This window comes from Notechis scutatus, chromosome 2 (assembly GCF_049901735.1).
Source record: "Notechis scutatus isolate UNSWTSFEM ecotype Mainland chromosome 2, rNotScu1.2, whole genome shotgun sequence".
NCBI classification, from domain to species: domain Eukaryota; kingdom Metazoa; phylum Chordata; class Lepidosauria; order Squamata; family Elapidae; genus Notechis; species Notechis scutatus.
In genome coordinates, this window is record NC_142010.1 from 33,327,288 (window position 1) to 33,355,272 (window position 27,985).

At 35.5% G+C, this 27,985-nt stretch overlaps 1 protein-coding gene and 1 long non-coding RNA gene across 6 annotated transcripts in view; one reads left to right on the forward strand and one right to left on the reverse strand.

Moving 5' to 3' along the window:
* The window catches only part of ADAMTS9 (ADAM metallopeptidase with thrombospondin type 1 motif 9), a 157,205-nt gene that overhangs the window by 24,857 nt on the left and 104,363 nt on the right, over window positions 1-27,985 (reverse strand). For 2 of the 4 annotated variants that reach the window (XM_026679438.2, XM_087954552.1), the window contains exons 29-30: window positions 13,650-13,817; window positions 6,532-6,705 (exon numbers count right to left, since the gene is read on the reverse strand). In XM_026679438.2, the coding sequence (XP_026535223.2) occupies window positions 6,532-6,705; window positions 13,650-13,817 (342 nt within the window). Of the gene's footprint in view, window positions 1-1,844; window positions 1,970-2,018; window positions 6,198-6,531; window positions 6,706-13,649; window positions 13,818-27,985 lie in introns of those variants that run through there. The other 2 variants (XM_087954554.1, XM_087954553.1) reach the window with 2 other exon arrangements.
* On the forward strand, window positions 1,844-27,762 carry LOC148131991 (uncharacterized). 2 transcript variants are annotated; one of them, XR_015747471.1, is made up of 4 exons: window positions 1,844-1,986; window positions 6,597-6,722; window positions 14,549-14,667; window positions 21,523-27,762. It is a non-coding gene; the product is annotated as an uncharacterized LOC148131991 (long non-coding RNA). The 2 variants fall into 2 exon arrangements; XR_015747472.1 differs by having other exon boundaries at window positions 1,862-1,986; window positions 6,542-6,722.

Consider the following 27,985-nt stretch of genomic DNA (forward strand, 5'->3'; position numbering starts at 1 on the left):
TTACTGCTCAGTTGAAACTCATTATTCTTTTATGTTATCCCATTTTAAGTACAGGCTAGAGCTTTGTTACCCTGGCTTGAATTCTTAAGAGTGCCACAGAATATGAGCAATATTTCTCTCCTTTTTAAAATTCTTTTTCTTACTTATTCCCTTGCCTCATTTCTCTTAGATTGATTTAGCACAGGATTAATCAGCATCTATTTGTCCCCTGGACTGTTTTTTGGCATTTCTTGCCTAGCACTAAAATTATTCCTATTTTCAGACCAAGAATTCTTGCCACCATTCTTGAATTAAATACTCATCTCCTATGCCTATTTAAGTCATTGCTTTGCATAACCAGAGAAAATGCTTTGAAACAGCAATGGAATCTAAGCTTTGTTCTGTAAATGTTTGGTTTTTAGTTGCCAGTTCCTTTAATACTTTATTTGGGCATACGAGAGAAAACCACACCCTTTATGAATGTCTGCTCTTAAATCTGAATAATTGGACTGATTTTTTCCCCCTGCTGCTTGCTGGTTCATTTGGAATGGAGTTATTCCTCAAATCGGTGGAACTACTGTACAAAATCTGCATGCACTTTGTACATGCATGTCAATCGGAAGATACCTGGCAATAACTGATGCTGTTTATTTGCTTCCATTTTTTTGCACACTGCTGTGTAACTATCAAAGACTGCATTATATCATTTAGCTAAGAGAAAAGTGTGACATCATATGTCATGGCAATGGATTTATTGAAGAAATTCACTTGCATTGCTTGTCTTCACAAATTTTTAATACACTGATATGGTCTTATGCAATAACCCTAACCCAAAAGTCTAGCGTCATTGCAGACAATAAAATACTATGCCACATACACATTATTCAAATTCAATTATGGTGTTATAAAGAGCAATAAAAATATCTAAGGACTATAGAGAAATCATAGTTCATTAAGAATGAACTATGCCATAGAACAATAGACTCTTATGATGTAGAGTAGCATATTTATTATGGAATTTCTGTCATGCTTATGATCATAAGGAAACTAAATTGAGAACTACCTGAACTTTCACTGGAAATGGTTATACCAACGGCATCAGTGTAGTTTCAAGATATATCCTATATTTGAAAATATGATTTGGACTTGCTAAATTATCTACAAAAACTACTTTACACCAGGCTTCCCAGATATGTAAGTCTTGCATTATAAAACTTCACTTCCATGTTATCTGGGGATTTGAAGATTAAAGGTGAACTATTCTGATGGGCATCAAATTATGGAATGCCGCGCCAACTGCATTTCTAAAGAATTATGTACATCAAAACAAGGCAGAGTTTTGGAAGGATTATGAATGACAGCTTGGGACAGTAAATAACAAAGTGGCGGAGGGTTCAAGTTGAGACATTAATGAGGTTGTAACCTTGTTTCTGTCAATTTGGATTTATTAAAAGCTGGCTTAATTCAGTATGTATCTCATTTCTCAACAAATAACTGGCACACTACTTATACACTTCAGAAAAGGTGACTTTTTGATATGCGTTTTTTCAATCGATTAGCAAAACTAAAATGAAAAGGAGATGAGGCAAACTGAAATAAGAAATCCAGAACGGTTGGCAAAGAGAAAAAAAGGAATAATTTTTTTAAAAAAACCTGATAGGACTGGAATATGCTTTCTTTAAAGTGGAATAAAAAGTGGTGTGCTTTTTTTTTTTTTTTTTAAAGAAAAACATTCCTGGTAGTTTCCTCAGTCACATGTTAGAGATTTACAGAGACTAGACACAGATACACACACACATCCAAACTAACACAGAGCCTGGAAAGCTTTAGAGAATCAGCATAGCCCATATTCACCTCCCACAAAAGGGTGGGCAGTAATTTTGCAGAGGACGGGTATCTAATGCTTTCCAGTTGTGGAAAGTTGTAACAAAAATAGTGAGAAACAGAGAGGAAAGCAATGGAGAGACAAGGCAAGTTAGTTACTTTGGAGCTAATTACTTCAACTGGGTAAGTCTTGCTAATTTATTTATTTTTTAAGTACTTATAATACGTGTATTGGTTTGAATGTATTATGTTCATACTGTGTTACCAACAATATCTCACTCTCTTTTTACCAGAAGCTTATTGGAAACTAACAGGATTGTTAGATTTGAATCTTTATTTCTTTCTTCTTTGTGTAAAACGATTACAAAATCCTGAGATACTGTAAGCTACTGCAGCACTACTCAATATGTATATATTAAATATATTTACTCCAGTTGAAGATAAACCTCTTTGGCATTTCCATTACCCTTTCGTTTCCCATGACATGCAAATAAATCATGTGTGGATTATAAATCAATAGAAAAACAGCAAAATACATTTTTTCTTTTTCTTTTTTTAAAAAAAAAACCATCTCTACTGTCTGTAACTTTATACAGAAAATGTGGTAAGAAATTCTGCCCTGTATATTGTAGTCTTCACTTAAGCAACTGACAAGAAGGCTGACATCAGAAGAGATGTTTAATTGGAGGGGGGGTTACTTTCTTAGTTTTGAATAATTGTCTGAAAGGGGAAAGTTGGCTCTTTCAGAGTTTGAAGAACTATGAGTTGCATTACTCCCCCCCCTTCCAAATAGACATTCAGCAAGAGAAGAATAGAAAGGAAAGAACTATCTGCAGTTTTGCATAGGTGAATCATTAGAGCTGCATCTTTCATAACCAGATCATATTAGGCATCGTAATTTAACAGCTTATGTACAATCATGTCATCTTGGTGCTAAATTGTGTTACACTGGGCAAATGTTGTGGTAAAAGATGGCAGAGTCTTAGTTCACGCCTTCATTCTGTATATAACTCAAAGCTAAAAAAAGATATATACTTTGCATCTATTTTGAGATATCCTGTGTGATAGAAGTAATGTGATGTACCTCTCCTATATTAATGCACACAAGTCATAACTCACCAAAGTCTGATTATCCTGTAGAATATAAAGGAAATGGGAAGACAAATAGGTATTAAGAAAACCCCTTGCTGGTGGTTATTCAATTTTTAATCAGCATGAAAGTATGGGGTCAAAGTAGGCAGGCAAGCCCTAGTATAGAGCAGAACCTCAATTTGATAGAGGGGAAAGTTTAATCGTTTGTATGTCAGACATCAATAAGACTTTTCTGTTTCTTTTGTTTTGGGTTTTCACTACCTATGTCATGTGAAAGCTCCAATTAAGTTTTGAAGTGGGTGCGTGACCAAGGGAGTAGGGATAAAATCTGTCCAGTACACTGATCAATGTCAATGCCAGGCTCCTATGCTTTGTTTCAGTAGAAGAAACCCCAAAAGGGAGCTGTGTATTTTATATTTAATCTACTAGGTCATCTAACCAAACTTTCCCCTCTTAGATCAGTTTTAATATATCAGGTTTTACAGCCTCAAGTACTGAGAATATTCTAATTATTCCAACCATTCTAATTATTACCTGACTTGCTCTGACCTCATATAATAATCTCCTCTTAATGATTCTTATTCTATTTTAACAGCCTTTGGAGAAAGTTTTTTTGAGGCATGGACAGCAATTTAAGCAGGTTTTATTTTCAGAAGAGCCTTCATGTGTTTCCTCTTTTCTCTTCCACGACATAGACACATTTCTTACAAAGCTGGCTGAAATTGAATGCATTTGCACCAGAAGCTGTCCTATACTGAATCCATCTACACAAATGTTCTCTATTCTGCCTAGATGTGGATCTGTTTCCCAACTTTGCTTGCAAAAATTAGGGACTGAAGTTGTTTCTCTTTTCTTTTACTGTGTAAATCCATTCCCTGTTCAAAGCTAAGTACTTCTGATTATGCCAAGAGCTATACAAATTGATCATCAGTTCAGAAATACACCTAGGCAATTTCACATGAAGGATTTTGAGATTTGAACAATAATTTCTAAATCTACTTGATCAACTACTTATTTTCTCCCAAAGCCACATACAAAGCACATTCTTTTTAAAAGAAAATTAGCGTATCGTACCACCTAATGATACACAGTGACTATTTCTTGATTTTACCTTATCCTACTAAAATGTGTATTACTTTTAAGATTTTTTAAAATAACACAGACAGCAAAGTAGCTAGTCACAATATTGTAGGGATATGAAATGTTTTGCATTTAACTCTAAAAGGATGCTTCGGAGTGCATGGGAGTGCTTTTTGGTAACTCAATCCTGGAAAGAGACAATGCTGCTTTAATAAGTCTTCGGCAAATACAGTGAAACCTTGGGTCATGAATGCTTCTGACCATGACCAAATCGGGTGCTGACCAAAAAATCTACAAAATGTTCGACTCTGGTTGAGAACACATCCTCAGGTGGCGATCAAACATAGCTGTGGTGATTTTCCCTTCTGCGCCATTTTTTTCTGTGCGCGCATGCACAGTTAATCTCACTTCCGGTCACGACCAAATCAGGTTGCGACAGAAGACTTGGAATGAATTACGGTCGTGACCCGAGTTTCCACTGTATTGCATTTATGGTCCTGTATGCTTCAAAGCACCTTTTTGGAACTGAATGAATCCAAGCTTACTGCTGAGCATATCTGGGTCTATATTTCAGACTGCTGCCCCAAAAGTCATTATTTAACAATCAGTTTAAGATGTAATTGAGGCATGCAACTTTGGATTTATCAAGGCAATTTCAAAACAGAACAAACTTTTTGTCAACATTTACCCTACTATCAGCATTGTAATTTATACTGAAGAGAAACTTGAAATTATTGTATTTGCCTACATAGTAGTATTAAAGTTAGTGCTTATTCTATTTCCTACACTGGGTGAAATAAATGTAAATTACTAAAAATATTCTACTTCTTATCTTCTGAAAAACTGAAATTCTGCTTTAATTATCAACTCACTGGTTATTGAAAATACCTTCGTGTTTTTTAAATCAAATATTCAGTACAGTATATCCCTGAATTAACATCCCAGGTGTTTGTCCATGGTAGTGTTTTTATGCATCGTTACCAAATGAAATGCCCAAAGGTGGGATTTAACCAACTGCATCAGAATCAGTAACTACCTTAATGGGCTTTAGTTCAGAGAACGCCAAGGACTCCACAATTCAACCCTGAGCTACATATACAGGTGGTACTCAACTTAAGGCCACAACTGAGCCCAAAATTTATGTTGCTAAGCAAGATGAGTTTTGCCCCATTTTATGGTTGTCGTTGTTTTTTTTGCTACAGTTGTTAAGTGATACACTATAGCTGTTAAGTTAATAACTGGCTTCCCCATTGACTTTGCTTGTCAGAAGGTTGCAAAAGGGGATCAGATGACCCTGGGACATTGCAACTATCATAAATACATGTCAATTGCCAAGCAACCAAATTTTGATCAAGAGACCTTGGGGATACTGCAATGGTCGTACATGTGAAAAAACAGTCACTTTTTTTCAGTGCTGTTGTAATTTCAAATGGCCATTAAATGAATAGCTGTAAGTCGAGACTACTGTGTTCTCTTCTATGGATTTTATTTCATTTCTGATAAGCCTTTTTACTAACTCCCAGACCCGTTCACTATGTCAATAAGTCTATCAGGTATTTTTCACCTTCACTCCAATTGCAATGTTTTGATTTACAGCAATGAACAATTTGGTTATGTATTAACAGTACATTTTTGAAAGCAAGTGTTTCATAGTGATCAGACTTGGATCACATATATAGTATGTATATTTCAAGTATGTATAGATCAATGCAGGAATAGGGGTACAGAGGAAGATTATTGTATCTATTGATAGAAACTTTTAATCCAATTCTTCAGGGAAAATCATACAATAAGCTTCAGGAATTAGGTAAAGCTCCAATTTGTTTATAATAATAAGTCTTCTTTAGCCACACCGCCGTGGAACTTTCTGCCAACAAGAATTGAGTTCACAAATTAGAACACTCTATTTGGGTTGGTTTAATGGTTAGGAACAAATTAAGTCTGTTGACTTGTTCCTTTTCCCATAAAACAAGAATTGCAAAAGTAAGATATTTTAAAAAAAGAAAAGTAGTTAATAAAGCCCTAAGGTTAGGCTCTGAATTGAGACAGGCTTCCTGGTTTGTCCAATCATTTTCGCTGTCAGTAGAAGCCAAATGGAAGTGCTTGGTAGAATGTTTTTCTAAACGAGACATGTTACAAGTTAACTGTGCCATAAAAATTGTCAATTTGTTATGAGCATGCTTGAAGTAGCCAGCAGTTATTTCATTCAGCTCATGGTATTCCTGAAGAAAAAGTAAAAATGTCCCCAAGTTAAGTTCAACCTTTAATGACTACATTTCTCGTTTCTTTTCTCTCCCCTCCCTGCAATATTATGGAAGTGGCTCCTCATTTCTTTCTTTCTGGGACTTTATTTTTTAACTTTCCACTGTAGCCAATAGCTTTGATGTTTTTTGGTAGTTCCTAATCCAATTATTAAACATGGCTGGTATGTTCCTACCTATAAAAGTTCAGTTGATGTAAAAGCACTTTGCAAAGAGAAATAAGGCCTGTGAAAATAACTCTTTTCTAAATACTTTTAATGTAACTGATTTTATACCAAACTATTTGTTCACTTACTTCTTGCCAGTCCCCTGTTTTCCAATAATAGAATGAACATTCTGCCATTTGACATTCCTGTTCAGAAGCTGGTCTGCTTGACTGACGGCATTCAGTTTCTCTAGCTGTTTTTGAAGCAGTAAACTGGCAGAAGACGTTTCTCTGCTGAATTCCTTTCCCACAGGATACTGAACACTGGAGAGATTCAAAAAGTAAGTGTCAAGCACTTTGCCTGTGTTTTTAAAATCTTTCTTCATTGGGGAAATGTTCTTAATTCAAAGCTTATCTTTAGATCTTAAGACAGACATATGCCATTGTGATTTCTCAGAAAATTTATTACTTCCACATGTAGCACTCTTATATGGGGCTGATCTGAGGCACCACAGAGCTTGAACAATAAGCTTGAATAAATTAATTAATTCATTTAGTTATACTGAAATTATATATTCTCCCATTGGGACACAGACAAATGTATGTTGTATGGATAAAGTATATCACTAAAATAATAGCTAACCATTGTATCCATTTTCCATCGGATCAATATATTTGCATTCATGTATGTAATTTCAAATCATTGCATTGTAGAGGACAGAATATAGCATAATATATACAAAATCATTTTTACAACATATATATAAAGTGTATAATTGACAGCAATTTTGTGCTTTACTGTGCCTAATATCTCCTGGCGAAGACAGACTCCTCAATATATTTCATGGCATGGATGGTCTTTAGTTTGAGCTACATAAGTCTATTGTTTGCAGGCAAATATGATGCAAAAAACATAAGTTTACACATGGAAGCACATTCATTTTTTTCTATAAGAATCTAGCATACTCAGGCATCTTTTCTTTTATATTAATTATCATTGGGAAGCCTTAGGTTTTATTTGCAATCCATGAAAACACTTGATCAATTATCCCTGCACTCACTGATAATGAGTATTTAGGTTTAAGGCTGCTCAATAACAGGTTGAATGTATGTGTTGCAACCTAACAAATATGTTTACAAGGAAGACACTCCTAACAGCAAATTAGATTTATTTTGGAATGCTTATGCACAATTCTGCAGCCTGATTATAGCAACACCTGATACACTTGTTACAATATATTCAAAGGTAATTTGATTCTAACTAGGATAATTAAATTTAGGGGGGAATAGCTAAAAGTCAAGAAGATATATAGCTAAATAATAATCTGATGTTTAGCATTTTTGAACTTTAAAGGCTCTGCAATAGCGCAAAAAAATATTAAACAACACCTTCTAATTTACATTCCTCTACTTTCTGAGATATTAGAAACACAAATAACTGGTATAACATGTAGTCATTGCCAGGTAGATTATAAAAGTTCCAGTTAAAGCAGGAATAAGTTTATAAGTTAAATAACATTGCATCTATAAGTTATACTTTCTTGTAACTTTTTTGCATTTACAATTTGTTATAAATTACTATACAAAGAAAAATAAATATTCCACAGAAGAGTTTCTTTAGCCTTTGTTGCCCCATAAAATGGGTAAACCCAAAAGAATAAGCTGACTGTGGGCATTCCTTTGGATTATAAATATTTATAGCCAGTTTTCTAACACTGAGAATGGAACACAATATAGTTTCATTTCTATGTTGGCTGATGCAAATATTTCCCATATGGTTCTGTGCTTTCCATTGTGATTAATAATACTGTTTATTCTCTTTATTCCTCATGGGATAGTGGGATAGTTTAATCACAGCAAAAGAAATGTACTCTAAAATTTAAAGCTATCTCATATCTATAGTATTCAAAGGTTTAAATCTTGAGAATATATGTGAACATATGAATCTGATACTTGTGTGATTTCCCAACTAATATAATGGGAATAATCGCAAGCTTATTACTTTATTTCCAGTAGATCAAGAGATTTTTTCTGCAAATCACAATTCATCTACAAAAATACCCACCTTTTTAAATATAACCTGGGGTTATATTTCCTCGTTTGTTTAAAAAAAAATACTGAAATAATATTTCTCCCCATGAAAAATTCTGCTTTGCTGGCTTTCCCCAATTTGCTCTTCAACATATAGAAATGTGCATTTTCACTTTGGAGTATGCTTACAATCTCAGGTCATTAAAATGTGTTTAGGCTTTTATAAAACTTAAACATTTCCCTGAAGTCTTAAACTTCAAAATGGGTGATTTCTTGCTATTTTACTCTCCTCTCCAAATAAATGCAGGCATAGACTGCCTTTTTTATTTGTGTAAGCAGAAGAAGATATGAAAGAAGGAAGAGCAGAGGTTTGTTTGGTTCACTGTTTTTTTTTAAAGCCGGAAAGAAGTATTGAGAATATGTGAGTACAAAGCTTGACATTTAATATACATACGTACGTACGTACGTACATACATACATATATTCTGAAAATGGCCAAACATTCAAATAACCAACAAATGAATTGTAACAGCAGAGACTATTTTGCACATCTTCATTGTATCTGCCAAGGAGGGATATAAGTCCTAATACAACCCTGAGCCTAGATTATGCAGAAATGAATTGGTATTTAAATATGTTTTGGGACAGAAGTCTCTTTCCTGGACTGAAGTTTGATTTAGAGAAAGAATTTGAGTATTTTATCATAATGTAGGTAACATTGCAGATATTAATGGCTATCCAAGAGCAACAAATGATCAGCTTCAAAAGTGGCTTTGCTAACATGACTACATGTAAGAGTTACTCAGAGTAAGCCAAATGCAAGAAAAGTTGGTGATGGGCTTACAGTTGGTAATTCAGAGGCAAAAGAAACACTGGGTACAGCTCTGAATTGCTTCTGACAAAAATAGCAAAATTATCAGCCATCACTTTACTACTTATTAGGAAATAAGATTTTAAGAACTATTCTGCTGGTTCAGACCAATGTTATATGCAGTCCTACCTGCTTACCAATTTAGATGCCTATGGAAAGTTACAATCAGCAAGTAATAACCAGGACCATGCTAATTCTCTGATCTAGCTCTTTTAGAATGGAAATGGACATCATTTCTAACAATCATAGTGACCACCTCTTTCCCCCAATTGGTGTTCCTCCTCCTTCATTGGGGGAAAAATTAGGTTAGAAGTTACATTGGGAGCAACTGGTATGAGCCTCACCCGCACTCCAGTTGGGCAAATGGATTCTTGCTTTCGGCACCTATGTCTGCAGCCGCTTGCTTTCATTACCCGATTCAGTTGTTTCAGATACAAATTTTCAGTTTCAGTCACATTTCTGTGGACCTTGCAACATACTTAAGGGGTAGAGGGGGCGTGCATAAGTGCACTATTGTGCCTATCATCCCTGTCATTGTATTTTTATTCTTTTATTCTTGTTCTCATTTTTGTTTGACAAATTCTAATAAACAAACAAACAAACAAATTTGTATCCCCAATTCTTTGTTGTTTTTCAACAGGATTGTCTGTTTAATGTAAGGACATCCCTCCCACAAGCAATTTGAGGTACTTAATTGGGGGAAAAAACTCTTACTTATGGATGGGTATTGGGGAAAAAAACTCTTACTTATGGATGGGTAAATACTGTAGTCTTTTTATAGGCATTTTTCTCCCGCAGCTTTTGCCCCTAGTAAATTTAAAAGTGAACCATGAAATTTCATGTCTCTCTCCTTCCTTCCTTCTTTCAGTCCCTTGGATTAAATTTCAAGCCTCGGCTATGTTATCTCTGTGTTATATTATACCTAAGCTTCTTGACTTTCAGGACTTTCTGTTGCTTTTACATTCCTTTTAAATGACCAGTTCTCTGTGATGCCTGAAGAACTAGGATTTGGAAATGCTACAGGAGGAGTATATTGCAGCAGCTAATAAAAATATTTTTTTTCAACATCAGCACCCAGCACTAAGAGGCGCCACATTCTAAGAAGCATTATTTCAACCTCCTTATGTTTTGATTTTCCAACAGTTCAGCAAGACAAAATGTGCCACCACATTGTTCCATAATGAATAATATACTGTATTTTTCTAGACAGACTATATAATGGCAAAATCTCAAGTTCTCCCATGGGTGGCCATAAACACGTTTTGTAAATTAAAAAAAAAAAAACCAGTGCTGCAAATTTTATAGCCAGATGACCAGATGGCTTAGATTGATATCACTTACAATATAAAGGTGACAGACATTTCTATTTATAATGTCTGAAAAATATAGCCTCCTGGCTAGGCCTGATAAGCTTATTTTTGAAATAACCATTAGCATTCAAATTATATAAAATCTTACACTCAGTTAGGCATGCTTACCCCACTAGTGTCAATAGGGCTAAACATATGCAACTGGGCGCAGCACTGCAATCATAAATCTTTTAATTGCCACATCACAACACATTATCATAGCCTATAAATCATGCTGTAGCCTTGCTAATTTGTGTTTCTTTCCAAAATGGACCCAATCATTTTGGATAATGGTTAAACAATTTAAAATGTCTATTTTTATATTTCTTCATGCCTTTGACAGACTGTTAAGCATTCTCCAGTATGCATTTATTAACTTCTAAATTGTTTAAGTTATGCGTTTGATAACTAGAGGCAGCTATTTTGTTAAGCAGACACAAAATAATATATTTATCTTTTCAAATTTGCTCCAAATTATGATAGGTGACCTGATTAACATTTGGTACAGATGGACAAATATTGGGAGTCTAAGAAGGGGACCCAGATCTTTTCCTTATGCTCCTCCTCACTCTAGCTGGCTACCCTCCTTTCCTTGATATGTTTAAAATAGTATATTCAGAATATAAGGATGCAGAAAGAAAGACCATTGGTTGATTTATCCACTGCTTCTCCTTGCAGCACCAATCTATTTCCTTACCCATTTACTCTTTATGCTTACTAATTCAACTGAATCTTTGGGTGGCACTTTTGTCTTTCAGGATGCTCACACACCCTCAATTTCTCCTTTCCTTTCCTTTCTGTTCCGTTCCTTTCTCCTTCCTTCCTTCCTTCCTTCCTTCCTTCCTTCCTTCCTTCCTTCCTTCCTTCCTTCCTTCCTATTCATCCATCTTCAGAAATCCTCACACACACACACACACACACACACACATAGGGTAAATCTTGGGAAAGACAGATCGAGATGCTTAGGCTCCTGGATAAAGGAATAGTAATTCCCTAGCTTTTAGAATAATATTACTAAAGAATAATAATATTACAAAGAATAATATTACTAAATTGAAGGCATTTTTGTCATGTTGTTATTATTTACTCAGAGGTAGTCATATTTTAGGGCCAGAGCCTAACTATATTTCTGATCACTTGCTTTATGTTTTATGTTTGCATGTTCTTCGCTGTTACCCCTCTTTCTTTCTAGGTAATTTCATTTTCATTCTTTTCTTTCCTGTTTGCCATCTAGCCACTAGCAAAAAGGGGAAGTTAGGGCCAGGTATTCTGCTATTTCAGGCTCCTTGACCCGCCTCACAGTTGCCTTGCAACACCAAGCACTGGTCCCTCCCATTCTTCTCTGTTTATAAAAAAGGATGGTACATTATAACAGCCTTTTCTGTGAATTACTAAGTGGAATAGTCACAGCACAGACAAAACCAGAGGTCTGGGATATGAGGCAATCTATGGGCTGCATTAGCAGAAATAATTTTCTTCCATGTAGATTCTCTGCCCTTTCTTTAGCTACACTCAGAGGCTCAGATCTCTCTTTTCAATAAATGATGCTGTAGCTTTTAAAGCTAAAAATTCCAAGGAAGGTTATGAAGAATGTATGTGTGCAGGGAAGATTATGATCCATGCAGTTTTTTATTATACAATATATTCTATATTATAGTAGCCAGTTTAAATTTAGTGGGCGTGCCTATTTCAATAGGAAGATGAGAATCCCCCCACCCAGCCAGTAATTATTAGTACATTGGGTGGGATAGTCATTTTACCTTCTCTGAGAATGTTAGTAGTAAAAATGAACTTAGCCTCACTGCTTACCTGCTAACTCCTAATCTTTTTCGTAATTCCTCAGAAGGGCTATAGGGGTTTTCCCATCAGAAATTAACCCTCTGCTTGTGGAGGGGAACAAGAGACTGAAGGACAAAGCAGCTTAGTACCCAAGGATCTCTTCCCTATGTAACTTCTGATTAAATAAAACATGTTCACTTCTATTGAATATAAAGCATACAGTAGATTTATGTTCAGATGTTCACAGACCGTAGGTATGAAAAGATATATGTGAGGGATCAATTCATCTGACCAAATAGATGCCTTATTTTACAAGTAATTAATTTTAACCAGCATTTGTTAATCCCGTTAATTTTGACTTGATTTTATTCTTTTTAGGGAAAAAGAGAGTTTGGCTTATGCTGGTGTGCACACACCCAAATGTTTATCTGTACATACATATATTAATGAGCATATGCTGTACATATAAAGTAGGTGAGATACCCACACTTAATGGGGAAATACAGAATTGGTTTGGTTAAGAGTTAAAAATCCTAATTGACCAGAGAGAGAGAGGGAGAAGGAGGGAGGGAGAGGGGGAGAAAAGAAATCTGGCAGTATAGAGAAAAAATATTTGTGGTGATAAGTACTTGTTAACCCTCCTGGTTTAGAAGGAGGGGATACGTTCTCAAATTAGGGTTATCTTCCTTTAGTACATCTGAATAGATATGTGGACTAATGTCAGATAAATTAAAAGATCCAGGTTCTGTGGCATACAACAAGAGAAGCAGTGGAGGAAATATTACCCGAACACAAGATAACGTTCCTTTGGTACTTCATTTCAGTCTGATGGATCAGCCCAACCCCCATCTTTAAAATGGTTGGGCTGAAGGAAGAGGGGTTTTCACTTCAGAAATAGAAAGAGAGGTACTTAATACTCAGTCCATAGAGTCTTTGTCTACATGTCAGGATTCCAGCAGTGGCCCTAAATTAAATCACATACGTCTATGTGTTTGGTATTGATATAGAAGCAGAGCTACCTAAGAACAGTTTTTTTCAAATGGATAATGAATGTTCAACAATTTTCTTGCATGTATCAGTTTCTTGTTTCTTTCCATGTAGAATACATGGGAAGTTCAGTATCTGTGGGAGCATAAAGCATATACTCCAAGTATTTTCAGTATACACATGTAAAGAAGGTACACACACTTTTTAGTCTTATGCAGATATGACCAAGAGTTACTATGTAAACACCTTACCTGTCCCCAATCTCCTGCTTTCCATTTTGGGCACCTGCCACCTCTACACTTTCTCAGCACATTTGGTTTAGCCAGTTGTGTACAAAGACTGTTTTCTAAAAGTTTTCCATCCTTCGACATGCAATATACTTCTCGGTACTTCTGTCCTCGTCCACAAGAAACAGAACACTGAAAAGAAAAGAGGGATGCTAATGTACCTTACGCGCTTGTGTTAAACACTTACACATATTTTTAAAATACAGCATTTTAAGGGAAAGGAAAAGCATGCACCAGCTGTTATAAGCCTGGCGTCCCCCTGTTTATTACACTTCTATTTTTCAGTTTATGGAACTCTTCGAGATGATGTCACCAGTAACGTGTTCAATTTTTTCTTTTAGGCTGAAATAATTGTTTGCTGTTGCTTGCTAATTACACATATGTGTAACCAGAAGGGGCTTGGGATTTTATGTACTTTTTGTAGCCAACTCCAAAGATGGGAAAACAGACGCAATGGGACATTATGAGTCAAGTAAAAAGCACAGCACGAGTATATTGGCTGCAAGCTTTGTAGTAAAACAGTGACATTCAACCTCCTTCTGCTGGTTCATTGAACTTTTACAAATGTGACCACTTCTGGCATATGGGCCCCTGAACATTTTGATTTTAGATTAGTATCTATCAAAAGATTTAGGAATCAAAAGGAATCTAAAGGCAGAGCAGGAATTTAATATGACAGTTCCTTGCTTAGTGGGCCTCTTACACAGCATGATGCAAGAATATTCATTTTTCATTCCTTCATTACATGTTAAACAAGTCATTATGTGTTATTTCACACACAGTGCCTGTTTAATCTTGAATCCTATACACAAATACATTTTCTTGTGATCTCTCAAAGTAATGATCTCCTGTTTTCTTTCCAGAATGGAGTCAATACAAGAACAGGCAGCTCACTAACACCTAGCAGGTTCTTGGCTTGGTTGACAGAGATGATAATCAGTGCAAGGGCTTAAATGGCAGGTTTTTAAAAATCTGATTTAAGGTAACCATAACATCAAGAGCTGGAAAGTATTTATTTTATTATTAATTGCATAATCACCACATTTTATGTTCACAGTGCCATTACTACTTTCACAAAACAATTGCATGACAAAATCAGTCTGTGACTTACCACTAGCCATTTTGCAAGCTTGGAAGAAATGGCCTCTTTTTTTGTTACCGGCCAAATTAAGTCAGTAATTATGATTTGGATGCTGAATATTATTAGTTTCTACTGTGCTAGCGAGACGATATGCAGAACATCTAAAACTTTCAGGGCATTATAAAAATGTAAGATCCGCAGTTATAATTAGAAAAACCTTATGTTAAGCTTTCTAAATATTGCTGGAGAGTATGGTTTTATATTTGGAAATGTAAATCAATGTAAGCATTATTTAACATTTCTATATTCAATTGTTGAAATGCTGGACCTGTATTTTATTTACAGATAGTCCTTGATTTACAACCAATTGCATAATAATCATTTCAAATTATAACGGATACCCCAAAAGCAACTTACAACTGGATTCGAAGTTCCATTTCAGACAAGTTCAAGTCTGCATTTATGGACTCTCAGAAACTAGGCCACATTTATGGCCAGTTGCAGTTTCCTGCAGTCCTGTGACCATAATTTACAACGTTTACCTCCAATTTCTGGCCAAAAAAGCCCCATAGTGAACAATGGGTTTGTTTAATGACTGTGGTAGTCTCTTAGCAATCGTAGCATTTGCTTAATGACCACCACAGAAAAGGTTGTAAAATCGGGTCTAGTTACATGGTGACCTGCTTTAACAGCTGTCACAATTTATGACCAAAATGGTGGGCTCAATTACATCTGTAAGTCTAGGACTACGTGTATTTGAAAAGTTGATATGCTGCCTATTACTTTTATGGCCTCAAAACTAAGATAATAAAATATTTATTAAAATGTATTAAAAGATATAATGAATAAAAATGTAAAAACTGCAACATAAGCCAAAAAAAATCTAAAAGGCTTTAAGTAAAGAGAACAGGCTGCTTTAATTCCAGTGGCAGTTCATAGCATGAGTTGGGTAGTAAGAAAATAAACTCAAATTCAATTTGGACGTTAAAAGCATCCAGGATGGGACCACAAAAGAACTGTCCCATTTATGATCTGAGATTAGGGGAAGGAGTGTGCAGGCAGCACCTTAGCCAAGTAAGGCTTTAAACACATTGAAATGAGGTGGGAAAGCCGTCCATGAATGCGTTTTAGTGCCTGGATAATGAGAAATATCAGTCACTGCCTGTAATTTGGCATCTTGAATCTACTGGCATTTTCTGATTATTTTCAAAGGCTGCTCCATAAAATCTACATTACAATAATTGAAGCTCGAGCTTACCAGCTCATGAGTTATCAAAGCCAAGTTTCATCCAGATAAAGTCAAAGCTTATAAAAAGTTGCCTTACCATCAGTGATACACGGCTGTCCAACATCAGTGCTAAACCCTAGAAGATCAAAACATTATCCATGCCTCTAGCCCCAAGTGGTGTGTTTGTAAGGATTCAAGGATACGCGGTGTCTCTTTATTTCAAGCAATTTTTTTCAGGTACCTTTTTATTTTTAGTATATTGGAGATTTATTGAAAATACTTATATGGCTGCCCAAGAGATACAACCTGGGTGGCTCACAACAACAAACCTGGTGTTTCAGCCTCTTATGCATTCAACATCACCATATTTAGCTCCTTCCTCACCCCATGCCAGTGTTTTGGGGAAAGCGACAGCTCTTTTGGCCTTATGGAAATCCAAGAGAGTAGGGTTTGCCCAATACCGGGTACGACATTCCACAGGGCAAGAGCTGCTACAGAAAAGACACACTTCCTAGGGTCCACACTAGATGGCAGTATTTAAGGGAAGGGACTGAATCCTTTGATCAACGTATTGCTGACGAATGCATGATACAATAAAGAAAGAGAAGTATAATCTTCTACCATTTCCATGGTGTGGGCTCAAACATGAGCTTTTACCTATACTTGTACCCTTGCTTGATCAGCTTCGTTTTCCTTCACTAGCCTCCGCAGATATCACTTTGTGATCAGGGAGCCATCCTACTGATTAGTTTAAGGATAATAATGTTAAGCGCCAATTGCTTCCTGTTCCCAGTGAGCAACTAGGTCCTTGACAGAACTGCTTGTTGGATTACAGTGAAATTCCCTAAGCAATCCCCAGAATCCCCAGTAGAGAAAACACTAATTGTGCAGTCCTTGTCAGATGTCTTAATAAATTAAAAAGTGTATGCAAATAACAAATCAAGGGAGTAACGTGAATAACTTTCCTATATTGGATGTATTTATTTTATTTTATTTTATTTATTTTGTCAAGCAATTATAAGATAACAGGTATAAGTATAAATATAGTTATGGATACATGAAATGGATACATATAAGAAAAAGAAAAAAGAAAAAATAGGACAGGGATGGTAGGCACGTTGGTGGGTTTATGCATGCCCCCTACAGACCTCTTAGGAAAGGGGTGAGGTCAATAGTAGAAAAATAGTACAAAAGAGGCTTGTTAAGAATTTTAAATAATTTTCTGAGAAATGAAATCAAGTTCTACAATGTTATTTGAAGGGATTAAAGATTAAGATTGTTAGAAATAAAAGGAAGGAACATAAAGCTGGTTTATTGGATCAAGGTTAAAAGAAGAAACTCTGATAATCCTTAGTGGGTTTTTGCAGACATCAGATGGATTTGTTATAGATAAGAGATGAGATATGGGAAAAAAAGATCATTTGTTGCATTTTAAGAGAAGATAATAAGTTACTAAAACTGTTTACATTTATGATGTAGGGGAGGTCACTTTTCTTTTTCTTTATTACATTCTTATTTTTCTTTACTGTTTCTCTATTTTTCTCTTTTGTTTTATTTACCCTTTACATTTTCTTTTTCTTTTTGTTTGTATTAGTTTTTATTGTTGTAATTGTAATCTTTAATAAAAGTACTATTAAAAAAACCCAATATTATTCAGACTGGCACAAATCCACTGCAGCAGCTTGGAACAACAGAAAAAGGAAACAAATTGCCAATGCAACAGAGTCCAACAAAATGGATACCCATGTAACTTTATCAAGAAGTGCTTGTCCACTCAGCTCAGTATATATAGCACAACCAGAACAAGTTATGAAAAGAATAACAGCAACGATCATCAGTTTGAACCAATCAACAAACTATTACAAATACATTACATCACCATAGCACACAAAACAACTAAAGCCCTCTAAAACAGTGGTCTCCAACCTTTTTTGTACCGCGGCCCGGTACCGGCATCACAAAATGATCCACGGACCGCACGCACGTCATCAGCACGCATGACCAAGGCAAGGCGAGCCGAGCGACCGGCCAGCCAGCCGTCCCCCGCTTCTCCCCGCCACCTTCAACTCCTCCTTTGTACCTTTTTTGTGCTTTTCGGGCTCTTTCTTAATCTCCTCCTGAGTAACGCGAGACTCCACCGCCATCGGGACGGCTCTTCGTTCAAAGCCGCCCCCCCTCTTCGACGAAACTAAGGCGCGAGGATTCCTTCAGCACCCAAATGCCGCTTTCCAACAACCGACGACCGACAAGCTCACCCGGAAGCACTTTCTCAAGCGCCGTCGAAACAAGATGGTGGCGCCCAAGCAAAGTGGCGGCCCGGTACAAAATGATCCATGGACTGGTACCGGTTCAGGGCTCAGTGGTTGGGGACCACTGCTCTAAAACATCTTAAGCAAACCAAAAAAATCCAGTAGTCCAAGAAGGAAAAACAGAAGTCATCTACAATATGTAATATAAAGACTGTAACAATAACTGTCAAGGTCCTTGGAGTACTCATCTCTAATGACTAAGTGCTAGAGCCCACTGTAACTACATAGCCAAAAAGGCATTAAGAGTTGTTAACCTAATCCTGCATAGCTTTTTCTCTGGTAATATCACACTACTAACTACAGCATACAAAACATTTGCTAGATCAATACTTGAATACAACTCATCAGTCTGGAACCCGCATTACATATCTGATATTAATACAGTTGAGAAAGTCCAGAAATATTTCACAAGAAGAGTTCTCCACGCCTCTACTTGTTGCAGAATACCTTATGCCACCAGACTTGAAATTCTAGACCTAGAAAACCTAGAACTATGCCACCTTCGGTCCGATCTAAGTATAGTACATAAAATTATATATTGCAATGTCCTATCTGTCAATGAATATTTCAACTTAAACCATAACAATACAAGAGCACACAATAGATACAAACTCAAGGTAAACCACACTAAACTTGATTGCAGGAAATACGACTTCAGCAACAGAGTGGTCAATGTCTGGAATACTCTACCTGACTCTGTGGTTTCTTCCACAAACCCCAAAAATTTTAACCTTAGACTGTCTACTATTGACCTCACCCCTTTCCTAAGAGGTCTGCAGGGGGTGTGCATAAGCGCACCAATGTGCCTACCATCCCTATCCTATTGTTTCTTTTTATTTTTCTTATATGTATCCATTTCATGTATTCATAACTATGTTTATACTTATACTTATATCTTATAATTGCTTGAAAAATAAAATAAATAAATTTTTAAAAAACTATGTAGGACAGACATAGCAAACGACAAGAAGAATGCATCCATGATCATTAACTACAGTCAGAAGACATGATGAAAACTCTTTAATTTCACAACACACAGACAGACTCAACTACAATTTCAACTGGGAAACTGTTAGCATCTTAGATCAAGACAAATCTCAAGTTGCTAAGAAAACCCTGAAGCTTGCAGTTCAGACAAAATAATCACTAACAGACCCAGAGAGTTAAACCATATGTACATATCATTCACCTGAGGTGGGGGGAAAAATAAGAAGGAAAGAGAAAGACCAGAATACATTTTTTCCAGCAGCCAACACCCCAATAAACAGAGATTAACATCAGCAAACAATCAAGCAAAAAGCAATATTCTAAGCAAATAACTACCAAGGAGAAAATTATTCCATTATCAAAACTGGCAGGGTAACCCAATATAAACAGGAAGTTAAATCCCATACTAGCACTGATATTATTGCATGGTTGGCTAATGAAATATTTGCAAACGATCAATCCTAGCATCAAGGATTCCATAGTTTGAGTCTGAGCTATGTACATTATTTTCTACTGAACTGTAATTGGCCTATTCACCTGAGATCATTGGTGGCAACTAATCTTACTGGATCAGAAAGTGATCCAGACTCTCTCCATATCAAGATAATTATACAATAGCTCAAGAGGTCTTCATGTGTTAGACCAGTATCTACTTTTGATAGTGTACTATAGAACCTACAAACTCCTGAAGCACTATCGTGATCTAGCCTCCAAGGCATGAAGATTCAAACCAAGCAGAAATAATATTTAAGAGACTTCAAAGCCATACCAGAGAACAGATCATACTGTATGTGTAGAGATCTTGCTGAGAGGGTGAGTGGCAAATGTATCAGCAGGACTTGTCCCAATGGCTGAATAACATATAGACATCCATACCCAGTCACTTACGGAGCAGTGTTCCCGATCAAAGGGCAAGTGTCTATTAAGATCAATAGATCCTGGCCTTGAGACTGAGACTTTTGAAGAACTAAAAATCCTGGAGGGCATTTTCAAAAGACAACTGGACTTTCCTTGTTTTTCCTTGAAGACATTTCACTTCTTGTCCAAGAAGCTTCTTCAGTTCTAACAGCTAGTACTTAAGAAGCTTCTTGGATGAGAAGCAAAATTTCTTCAAGGAAAAACGAAGAAAGCCCAGTTGCCTTTTGAAAATGCACCTCTGGGACATATATTGAGAATTAAAGATAGGAATAACAAGTAGGCATAAAATGCAAGGAAATAAATAAATATTGGCAATTCACATATATCAAATTGATCTTGGTGTAGCATAACATATCAAAAATATTTGAAGGAATGGTAGAATTTAGAAAAACTGTGATTTATAAAGGACTTGCTTAAAGAGCTCTGAATTTGAGATTTTCAACTAAATTAGGAAAGCACTTTGTTGAATTCTTTCTTGAGTTGGACTAGGATTTATGTTTCAAATTTATCCATTGATTTTAATGCTATTCAAAAACTGAAATCAATCAAAATTGCAAAACTAACCACATTGAGTTGGCTGAAACTCAATTTGGACTCAATTATATAACTTCCATAGTCATTAAAATCTCAACAATGAATATCTTACTTCTATTAAATTAATGAAAAGCAAAATAGAATGAGAAACAGTAGATGAATCCTAAGTCAACTCTTTTACCACTGAGGTGGTAAAGTTGACTAGTTGGAGCTAGTCAATTCTTACTAGTTATTAGTTGAAACTAGTGAGCTGCAACTATCAGTTAGTGAAATTAGTTGAACCTAGTCAACTCTTTTACCACTGAAATTGTTTAGATTTTTGTAAGTCTTATCAAAATAGTTATTCTAAGCAACATCAGGAATATCACTACAGCTAAAGCAACATTCTGTATTAAGTAACATTTTGTGTGCATGTGTGTCTTTGAGTCAATCTTGACTCTTGGCAACCGCCTTGACAAGTTTGCAGTTTGTGTGGTAGCATTTTAGCAAGTTGTTTGCTAAGACTAGGGCTGAAGGAGAATGATTGGCTCAAACACTCCCAGCTATCTCTCTACCATAGGCAATACTACAACACACAGTCTCCTGGTTTCTAGCTTGGTGCCTTAACCTCTACCCCAAATTGACTCTCATTAATTAAAGAGAATATGAAAATTTTGGGTATCAATGCATATTTATCAAATCCTTTACTTATATTGCATACATATGCATGCATTAAGAAATTATTGACTTTTTGGACAAAATTTGCAATATTTGTCTTTGGTTTTTTTTGTCCCACGTTAGGTATGGAAGACACTGGATGATGAATAGATAAACAGAAGAATCCAAGCCAAAATATATAAGGCTACATTGAAAGTGTTTTGACAATGGAAGGTTGAGTTTTATTTGAGATCACTTCTACTTCTTAGCATTAAAATAAACTGGTACATTTTTCTATAGTAATTCAGACTAGTGAATGATCTAAAAGTATGTAAGATTCAAGTCTAAATGGGCAACAATTTTTTGGTTCTACCAAGGATTTCCTTCTTACATCTGATAACTTTTCCTTAATGGAAACATACTTTCTGCTGGGTTTATAAGGCAAATTGCTGATCATGGACTGGGCAGCCATGGCTGAATATGGGCAGTATCAAGAGTGCCCTGAAGGGTTTATTACTTCTTTACTCAAGAACATTTTTCTGAGTCCACACAGGTATTGTACGAACCTTGGAAAATAAACAGCCCTTTCAACAAGGAGATGAGAGTTACTAAGAGAATCCCACATCAATTTCAAAATACCTTTCCTTCTTTGAATGTGAACAGAAGAAGACTGTTCTAGAACATGATTCGCTAACAGGTTCATTTGATTAGGCAATTGAACACAAGCCTCATTTTTACAGTAAACCATTGGATTATGATTTATGAATGAGAATTATAGTGTGAAATTAAAACACATGCTGGCATTCTTGGACTTAAATTGGAGTTCAAACATTTCATAATCAAGTAACCAAATCAAGGCTGATCTATCAATTATTTAAGGTTGCCTTAAATATAATTTGACACAATTTCTTACTGATCTGTAATATAGATTATTTCAGGGTAGAAGGAGGCCTCGCTTGAGTATTCCATATGAGTGCTACATGGAGACCAGGATATTTAAAGTTTCCTGTTCTTAATGGTGGGAAATGTTAAGCAACATGAAACAAGTTTTTAAACAGCTATTAATCTCATGATTCTGCCTTATACTGGAAGTGGATAAAGAACTGTACACTGATGAAAGGAGAAGGTATCAACCTCAGTCTTAGGAAAATATATAAATTGGGTTATGTTTTATGCATATTTATGCATTACTTTCCTAAATGTTAATTAAAGCAGATTAGTTATAGCCAATATGTTTCTACAGATACATTCAGGATATGGATTTAACAAAGGGTTGCTGTAACCTGTGTGCATTTATGACCTTGGGCAAATTAGTATAATCATCAAATCTCAATTCCTATCATGCATTAATTTTAGTATCATACCATTCTCAAATATTAATATCATTGTTTAATTATTTGCATTAAAAGTACGGATAAACAGATAAAAATGATACAGTACTTTTCACATTTGTGAATATAAATTAAGACCAAGTCATCAGCATGACTTCTTAATTTATATTGAAATTATAGGTTTGGTTTTTTGATAAACTGAAAAAGCTGAAAAGCTGAAGAAGTCTTTTGATTTTACTTGCTAATTCTTATAGGCTGTCAAGTCTTTAAGATTTATAGAAGTTAATCAGCCAGCAGTACAATCATATGCATGTCTTCTGAAAGGTTATCTCAGTTTAGTTCAATAAATTCACTCCCAAGTAAGACTGTACAAAATTGTAGGCTAAAACATTGTAACAAAGAAATTAGGTGCAGTTGTTGAACTTAAGTCATATAAAAGCCGGCAGATGAAAATATTGCCTAATAATATCAATAAAGGAGAATATTTGTAGCTCAGGGTTGAGATGAGGAGTCGGTGCTCTGAACTTGGTTTTTTCCTTGTAGATGTTTAGATAATGAAACATCTGCAAGAAAACAACCAAGCTCAGAGAGCACTAAGGACCCCTCATTTCCTAAAATATTATAATACTGATCAATTTCAATCTACACATCTCTAAAAAAAGCTACAGGAGTAAATTTGTCATGTATGGGACAGCCTTGATGCCCATACATCAAATCAAATTACAGAAATGCTCTCAGACTTTGGCTCATTTTGTATGAGATCTTGTGAAAGTTGGTGGCACATTGGTAAGAATAAATAACTAATGTACAATCATTAACCCACAGGGTTATAAAGACATAAATAGTTATTACATTATTTTATTTTAAAATTTAATTATTAAAAGAATGCATATACACATGACCCGTAGGAGGAAATCTGCATCAGAGGATTCGTGGTTTATGGAATGTTAGAGAGGAAGATCCCCTCCATTATCATGGTAAACACCACCCTGTCTTAATGCAGACTATATTTTAAAATCTACTTTGATATATATCAAATTTTGCTAGTTTTGCACTAAATTATTCTTTCTTCATGAAATCTCAAAGATGCTTTTTCAAAAGGCAACTGGACTGCTTTTTCCTTGAGGAGGACATTTCACTTCTCATCTAAAAAGCTTCATCGGTTCTAGCAGGATGGTGGGGTGGGCAGGATGGTAGTCTTCTTCAAATACTTTGCCTTTTAAAAAAGCACCTTTGAGATAACTATGACCTGGATGACTGAGAATCTCTACAGACATTCCTGCATGAAGGTTATCAACCCTGTGGGCCCTCATGATCGCTGAAAGTAAGGTAAGAGGTTCAGTAATTCTTATTTATGTATGTGTTTCACATTTCTTTTGATTAACAGGAAAAACACTCAAGGATCTGATTTTAAAAATGTGGGGGGTAAATGACCACAACTCATTTTTAAATTTGCCATTTTCCCGATATCCGCTTAATTGACTCAGCCTTCCATCCTTCTGAAGTCGGTAAAATGAGGACCCATATTGTTGAGGGAAATACGCTGACTCTGTAAACTGCTTAGAGAGGTCTGTAAAAGCATTATGGATCAGTATATAAGTGCTATTGTTATTGCTATTGCTAGTTTTAGCAATATGCACTATTTTAGTTTTCCCCCCCCCCCCAGTTACTTCTAGTTCACTTAGGGACAGACAATTATTACTACATTCCATGTCAGAAGAGTTACCTGTGAAATGATTCTTTGGGTGCTGATCAGTGGTATGAAACAGAGAATTTGGACATTTATCAGTATAAGCTTTTGCAGGGAATTCTTTAGATTAGGAAGTTAATATAAAACGATCCTTAGTCTTGCTGACATAATCAGGATGTCTAAATTTATTTTCATGTTATCAGTATCCATTCCACGTTAGCACAATATAGAGGTAAAGTCCCATTTCTTTTTCCAAGGTCAATTCCAAAACCACCCTTTGAAAGTCAGTTATAGTAGAGCCTTAAGAATATGCAATTTCCAGGCCCAATGATATTTTATCTTTTGGTGATTTGGTGACAGATGTTTAATTATTGTTGGAATGGGTAATTCTTCCATATTACAAACAGCTTATGCTAGCTAAAGACACGAATATTAGGTGATCTGTTGATTAAATTGCAAAAATTCTTACAAAAGAATTATATTTCAGTCCTAAGAAATTTGGCATCCTTTTTGTAAACAAATAATTCTTTTCTAGTGCCTACAGTACAAGTTAACCTTGACTTATGACCGTAATGGATCTTGCCCATCATGGTTGTAAGTTGTGATGGTCGTAAACAGTTGTAAAGCAGAAACTGTGGTTGTTAATACTGCAGTCATTAAATGAACCAATGGTTCATACAGGCAGTTTTGTTGAAAACCAGAAGAGCTGTCATATATGGGATGCTGCAAACAGCCATAAATGCGGCCATGTGGCCGAGTGCCTGAAGTTCCAGCCAAATAACTACAGAGAGATGGGGGGGAAACCATCAGAACTTTAATCTGGGTTGTGGTAGGTCAGTTGTAACTTTGAACGGTTGCTAAAAATCTAGGACTACCTTTATATGTAAGTGCATTTAATCCTATAATCAGCCAAGGCTGACTGAGATCTCCTTTTACTAAAATAGCCATATCATAATTTAAAACATTTTCCAGTTCATTACTAGTCCTCTAGAACCAACTTTCATCAGAATCATATCCGGAGTTTAATGTATCCAAATATAAAAAGACATTAAAATGATGAACTCTGTGTAGCTGATTTATATGTTATTTTTTTATGCAGAAATTTAGAGTTGTTTGGATGAGATCTAATTTATCATAAAAGACTGGAAGAGCAATAAATCCCTTGGTGAGCATTTCTACTAGCTGAGCTATTCCAGAAATACTCTGACTGGTGGGCTCTTCTTTTGGCAGGTTTATTCACAACTATAAATAATATTTGCCATAAGCCAGTTGGATAGAAGAAGACAATAATAGTTCCTACATACAAAAAGGGAACACAAAGGACCCTCACAATTATAGGCTTATTATTCTAATAGATATTGTGGCTAAAATATATGTCAGGTTCCTTTTAAATAGAATTGAGAGCTGGGTAGATGAAAAGTGCATTCTGGCAAAAGAACACGCTGGGTTTAGACAGAGTTGATCCACTATCAACAATTGCTTTGTTTTGAACCATCTAATTAAAATATTTCAGTAAGGAGAAATAACAATTTGCTGCCTTTATAAAATTTAGTGCAGCATGTGACATAGTAAACAGAGAAATATTATGGAGGAAATTAACTGTCCTCAGTATGGAACCCAGACTGCTGGCACAGATCAAAGCCCTTCACAAACACTTACTTGAATGTGTAGTTTGAGCATGACAATAGAACAGTGCACCAGTGATATACAATCTATACATTAATGACTTACCAGGACTGATAAAGGATCCAGAAGGATCTATGCCTAAAGCACTCAAATTACTATCCGCTGATAATATGATTTTTTGCAAGCTAGGTTGTATAGTTGTTAAGAAACTTGGTCCAGCTATCATCATAATTTTCTGATTATTAATAAATTAAAGTAAAATATCATGGCTTTTGGAAAATGACATCACAGCCATAGATAGCTATTAGATGGTGAGCCAATAGAGCAAGTTATCTAAGGATAATCTTCTTTGAGACTAAATCTTGGCTCCCTCATCACGAAAGGAGTTCAGAGTGAAGGCACATGGATATTTACTGCTCACATTAATAAACCACAGCTACCTGGGTTCCATAGCCCCAGTCATTAAAGGTTACCTCTAAGCTTTTATATGGAGCTGAAGATTAGGGCTTACAACATATACTAGAATTAGAACAAACACAAATCACAGTATCTGAGAAATATTTTAGGATCTATATAAAAGGATCTCACCTGCTGCAGTTGGACCTGTACTGGGAATTTATACAATTTGTTCTTTGTCTAAAATAAGATCATACAATTATTGGTGTAAAATCAATGCTATAGAAAATAAGAGACTCACAAAAGTGTGTGAGAACAGACAAAATCTCAAATGCATCACTTTGTACCACTCGCAAATGGTATCAGGAGCTGTGATTGCCCTGTTTGTTGTCCAACTGTCCTTGGAAAACAAGTTAAACAAGTTAAAAAATTTGCTGCACAAAGAATTTGGGATATTGAAGTTCAAAGAGATACAGCCATCATTAGCAAGGCTGGACGTTGACATGGATGAACCACTATAAATGTACCTTCCAAACTGCCAACTATTTAAACACAGAAATGCCCAAACACCTTAGCGGGGTATTTACTCAAGCATGATTAAATATGAAAGATTTAACTGAGTCCCTTACAATGGACATACTTATTTGTGGAACCCTAGAGATTGAAGACATAATTTGAATGTCAATTGTATAAGAAAGAGAGAGATCAGTATCAGACTGTACTTTAGATGAGTAGCCCACTGGGAGCCCTATATTAAAGGAACAGTTTCCATGTGTGGTTAGAATTTAAAAATCACATATAATACAGCCCTTTATTTGAACAAAACAGTACAGCTGAGAACTGCATATGTGGATCTGATTGGGGTAAACAGTAGGAGTGACACACAGATATGATCTGCATTTTATTTTACTTATTTCTTTTATTCCATTTTTTAACACATAGCCTTATTACTGTTCTGTGTTTTATATTTTAAATTCTGAAATGTATGGTGGCTAATCAATAAAGTATTACTATTTCTATTGTTTAGACATAGGTTCTAATGATAATTTTGAATGATTTGAAGGCCATAGATTACCAGGCCTTGATATTAGAATTCTAAACTTAAGCTGACTTGTAGTATGTTATTGTATTAATTTCTTGGGGTATTTTATTATTTTGTTCTAAAACTAATTATACAAGTGTGAAAAATAAACTATTACTAGTAGTGCATTAATTATGCATTCAAAGATGAGGAACTCTTCATCAATGGTTTTTTTTATGAGAAATGTTATCCCCTCCTTATTATTGGAACATATGTGCCCTTAAAATAAAATAGATGCATTAAGCTTTTCAGAGATTTAATATGTTTCTTGGATTTATTTTGCAAAACAATATACATAGAAAAATATACACAAAAACAATGTCACAATTATTTCAGCAATATATTATCAGATGGCTCTAAGGACTAAAAAATAGGACCTTGGCCCCAATGTCTATGAGTTACCTCATATCTCTATAATGAATCGGTTATTCAGTTAATGCATATGGAATCAGTATTTAATGAATCCTTAAGCAGAAAAGCTAC